This window comes from Myotis brandtii, unplaced genomic scaffold (assembly GCF_000412655.1).
Source record: "Myotis brandtii unplaced genomic scaffold, ASM41265v1 scaffold684, whole genome shotgun sequence".
NCBI lineage: Eukaryota > Metazoa > Chordata > Mammalia > Chiroptera > Vespertilionidae > Myotis > Myotis brandtii.
The window spans coordinates 1499516-1504120 of NW_005370673.1; the positions used below are offsets into that span (position 1 = coordinate 1499516).

Consider the following 4605-nt stretch of genomic DNA (forward strand, 5'->3'; position numbering starts at 1 on the left):
CCCCCACCCCCACCCCCGCACGAATTTCATGCACCAGGCCTCTAGTATATTATAAAAATTTTTAACTCAGGTTTTTTAACCCTTGCATTGTCCAAGGGTCACCTGTACTGAGGAATGTTTTTTTCACCAGGTATTTTTGCAGTGTTGAAGGAAAAGTGCAAACGAATTCATAAAGCTTTACAAGGGTAAGTTTTCTGTTTTCAACCAGCTTAAAGTTTACCTGCTCCACATATAAACAATTACTGAAAATTTTTCAATGTTGTCTCTTTAGTTTGGAGTATATTTGATAGGCTCGGGTCAGTTTGACTGAATTGCAACTAAGAAACCAAAACCTCAGTTCACTCAGATTTGTTTGTCTGTATGCATGAAACCAGAGCATCCGCTGTGTCGTTATTTTAAGGAATCATGATTGTTTTTCTAAAGAGTGATACAAGCTCAATAATCAAATATGCTAGCAGTGCACAAGATAGAAACAACGCATGCCCGAGCGCGCAGCCGCCAGAGTGGTCAGCATGAGCTCTGGGCACGCCACGCCTGTAGGAGCAAGCGGCCGGCACGTGCTGCTCGTTGGTGACTGTGCACGTACTGTCCGCAGGCCTTAGGAAATTACTAAGCTGTATTTCAAGTTCATATGAGAAAAAGAAACAAGTGAAATTGGAGTGAGCCTGATGAGTGGCTTATTTGTTTTAATGACACAAGAGAACTTCAAGATTCCTCGAGTGAGAGAAAATGGAGGCTGGTGATGTTCCAGGCAGATCTCTGGTCTTACAGAACATGATCTCACAGTGCCCAGGGGGTTTCTTCCTGCCTTTTCTAAGGTGAAACCTGCCCTTTTGGTGATGTAAGGCATCTCTTTGTTGCCAGATATGGAAACTAGAAACTTTTGTAAAAGAAAAGGCCAGGTGAAAAGCGAGCAGCGAGCAGCTGTGCCAGGTAAAGGAGGGCAGGAGTGAGTCACGTCTGGGTGTGTCTGCCTCAGCGTAACAGCAGTTCTTGCATGATGTATGGTGGAGAGGCACAGTGTGTGTGCGTCCAGTCTCGCTGGTGATGAAATGTGAACGTACAGCACAGTCCAGCTGGGCGTCCCGTCAGCCCAGGAGCAGGTGCCTTCTGCTGCTGGCAGGGTGCTGTGCTTCGTTGGCAAGGCTGGCCCTCCACTCTCCCCAGCTCTTGGCCACCTTTTCCTCTCTCCAGTGTGTTTACCCCTCTGTCTCTCCATCTGCGTTGAGCTGCAACCATGCCTCCTGCTCTCACTGGGAACTCCCTCGCCTCTCCTAACAAACCCATGCACTTCCGGGCTCTGAACCCGTCTCCCCTTGTGTTCCAGCCAAAGAAATGTTCTCCAGGCGTCACAGCTCTCTTTCTAAAGGCGGGTGTGGCTTTGGTGTGCCTCCTCCCCGTCCTGAGTCATGTGATGAGCATTCAGCTACACTGTCCTCTCTGTAGTGTACATTCCTTTCCCTGACCTCTCCTTCACCTCCGGCAGCTAGCCCGCTCTGCTTCTCCGTGTAGCTCATCTCCATGCCCTCGCCCCTCATCTACACTTGAAACTCCTGAATCTGCCTCTGCTCTCACGCTTCTCCCAGACGGTGCCCGTGGAGGCCACACTGACTGCCTCGTTGCTGCATCCGGCACAGTCTTCTGAGCTCCTCTCCCGTGGCACAGGAGCCTTCAGCACAGTGACCACTTTCCTCCTTGCGGCTCTCTTCCCTGGGTTCTGTGACAGCACCGGTTTTCCTCTGCCTCTGAATCGCCTCATGGTTGCCTTTGAAGCCTTTCTGTTAGCACCCTCCTCTTCAGGGCGTCGTCTGTGCTCCTCTTTCCTCCGGCACCTCCTTGGAGGATTGTGTGCTTCCATCCTGGACTTCCATCGTGATCCCTCTATGTGGGCAACTCACGGATTTGCATCTCCAATGTATCCCATTCTTTAGGGCTCCAGGTCTCACATTCAGGGCTTATTACCGAGTAGTTCTACGTGGAGGACTCCACAGGTACCTCAGATCAACCCGCAGTAAGGCAGGTGTGGGAGCACATCACACAGGTACCCAGATATTTAGAGATAACAGGAGATAAAACAGCAAGGATGCCAGTGTGGCAAGAGGGAGAAAGGCCAGGGCATGCAGGGCTTGGAGGCTGTGACAAGAACCCGGCTCAGATAGGAAGCTGTGGCCTGGTTCTGAGCAAAAGATGGCAGGATATAGCGGGAGGAGGGGGGGGTCTCTCTTTTCCGCGTCCAGCACGGAGAGAATGATCTGGTTATTCAAGTAGAGGTGCTGGGGATTGAGAAATGAAATAAAGAGACAAGACACAAAAATAGAAGGAAAAGCTGGGGCCGGGTGGGACCGTGCTGTCCTCTTCTGACAGAGACAGACAGACCCAGCACTGAAGCAGCATGTTTATTTTATAGCCCAAATACCAGGAAGTTACGTCAGTAAAGGGCGGGCCTGGCTGGTGGGCTTGAGGAGCAGTCAGGAACCCGAGGGCATGGCTCCACCTCAGGCCCCCTCCCACAGGGCAGGGCACTTGGTGTCCCTTGGCCATTAAGCCAGGGAGTGGGGTCAAAACTGGCTTGCCAGTCAGAGAAAGGAGGGTCCTATTCATTCCTGGTGCTTGGCTGGATCTACAATAATAAAACCCACTCCCCGACACCTGGGCAGCAAAGATAAGAGTCAGTGCTGAGAACACATCGCTGTCTTGGTAAGATGTGTATCCACGGCTCGGCTCTGCCAGTCACCTTGGGTTCAGCTGACAGTATCTTAGGAAGCATGCCCATGTGTCTTCCCTGGGGGGCCCTCTACAGCAGGACATGACTGAAGGCATCTTAGCAAAGCCACTCTTGTGCTGTGTGAAGAAGTAGATAATATTCTACGGTAGCGAGTACCGAGGCAGAGACCAGTGAGGAGGTTGTGCGGTGCTGCATGTAAAAGATGACGGTCACTTTGACCTTCCTACCAGCAGTGGATTTTGGATGGAGTTTGGAGCTGGATTTGCCAGAAGTTAATATTCCAGTGAGTGAGAAAGAGAAGACGCAAGCTTGAGCTTAAGGTTTTTGGTCTGAGTAACTAAGCAGAGTTGCTAGTCAGCGAGATGGTTAGGACTGCTGGGGGCAGTGTGTTGGGCACGGTCAGTGGCTGTGTTAAGCTCGAAATGCCATTAGACGTCTGGGAGATGTAGCCGCTTAAGTTTAAGGGAGAGGCCTCGGGTCAGTTGCATATAAATAGTATTTCAAGCATTTCCATGTGAAGCGGTCAGGAGCCAGAAGGAGACTGAGGAAGAGTGAGGAGAGTCTAGTGAAGAAGTGGCGCAGGCCACAAGTCCCCCCTGCTGCGAGGTGGGTCTTCGCTTCCCGCCTGGAGGCTGAGCAGTGTCGGGAGGAGCAGGTGCAAAGGCCTGACAGAAGCAGGATCCGGAGAGACCGGGAGGGAGAGATGGGACACAGTCACATGACAGTTTTGAGGAGTTTGGCTGTTCAGAGAGACAGAGAAAGGATGGTGACTGGAGGAAGAAAATGAGTCAAGAGAAGGAAGTTTGTTTTGATGTTCGCACAGTCAGTTTATAAAAACACCACCTCCTTTCTTCACTGGTTGGTCTCTGTCATATACCAGTGTCTCACTTGTACCTGAATCTGGTTTTTAGCCATCTTTTCTCCTTCATTGGTTTATTTGTTGAATCCTCAGGCTGTTTTAATTACTATCTGTTTTTATCACTGTATAACTTTTGGTATATGTGCTGCCAGAGTGAGCACAAATCACCATATAAGTTTTGCAATAAGTTCAAGTTTCACCAAAAATAATTACTAGAATTTTAATTGTAATTGCATTAAATGTTTTGATTAATGTGGAGTGTATTTGTATCCACTTATTTGGATTTTCCTTTGTGTCCTTTAATGGAAATTTAAAATTTTTCTCTAAAGCTTTTTTATCTTATGGACCGTTAAAGGTAATTTGTAGGTATCCTAATGATTTTATTTCTATTATAAATAGGATTGTTTTTTCTTTTATATTTTCTTTTTAATTATCACCCGAGGATATTTTTCCATTGATTTTTAGAAAGTGGAAGAGAGATGGAAAGACAGAGAGAAATATCGATGTGAGACAAACACATCAATTGGTTGCCTCCTGCACGCGCCCTGACCAGGGCCCTAGCCGGGAGGAGCCTGCAACCAAGGTACATGCCCTTGACTGGAATCGAACCCGGGACCCTGCAGTCCGCAGGCTGACGCTCTATCCACTGAGCCAAATCAGCTAGGGCTATATTGTCTAACTATTGCTGACTTACAAGAATGTTCTTGTTTTCTCTAAACTAATCTTACATTCAGCAGTAGTTCTTTTCTCTAATTGATCTTAAATTCTAGTAGTTCTTTTCAGTCTGTTGTGATGATGCACATAGAAATCCTATTATCTGCTACTAGAGGCCCGGTGCATGAAATTCGTGCACGGGAGGGGGGTTCCCTCAGCCCATCCTGCACCCTCTCCAATCTGGGACCCCTTGGGGGATGTCCAACTGCCGGTTTAGGCCGGGATTGGGCCTGAACCAGCAGTCGGACATCCCTCTCACAATCAGGGACTTAACTGCTCACCTGCCTGCCTGCCTGATCGCCTCTAA

At 48.7% G+C, this 4605-nt stretch overlaps 1 protein-coding gene across 1 annotated transcript in view; it reads left to right on the top strand.

Annotated features, from left to right (window-relative positions):
- The window catches only part of SPTLC1 (serine palmitoyltransferase, long chain base subunit 1), a 91115-nt gene that overhangs the window by 75586 nt on the left and 10924 nt on the right, over positions 1–4605 (top strand). Inside the window, exon 12 of the mRNA XM_014529506.1 lies at positions 131–185. Coding sequence (XP_014384992.1) covers positions 131–185 — 55 coding nt within the window. The remainder of the gene's footprint in view (positions 1–130; positions 186–4605) is intronic.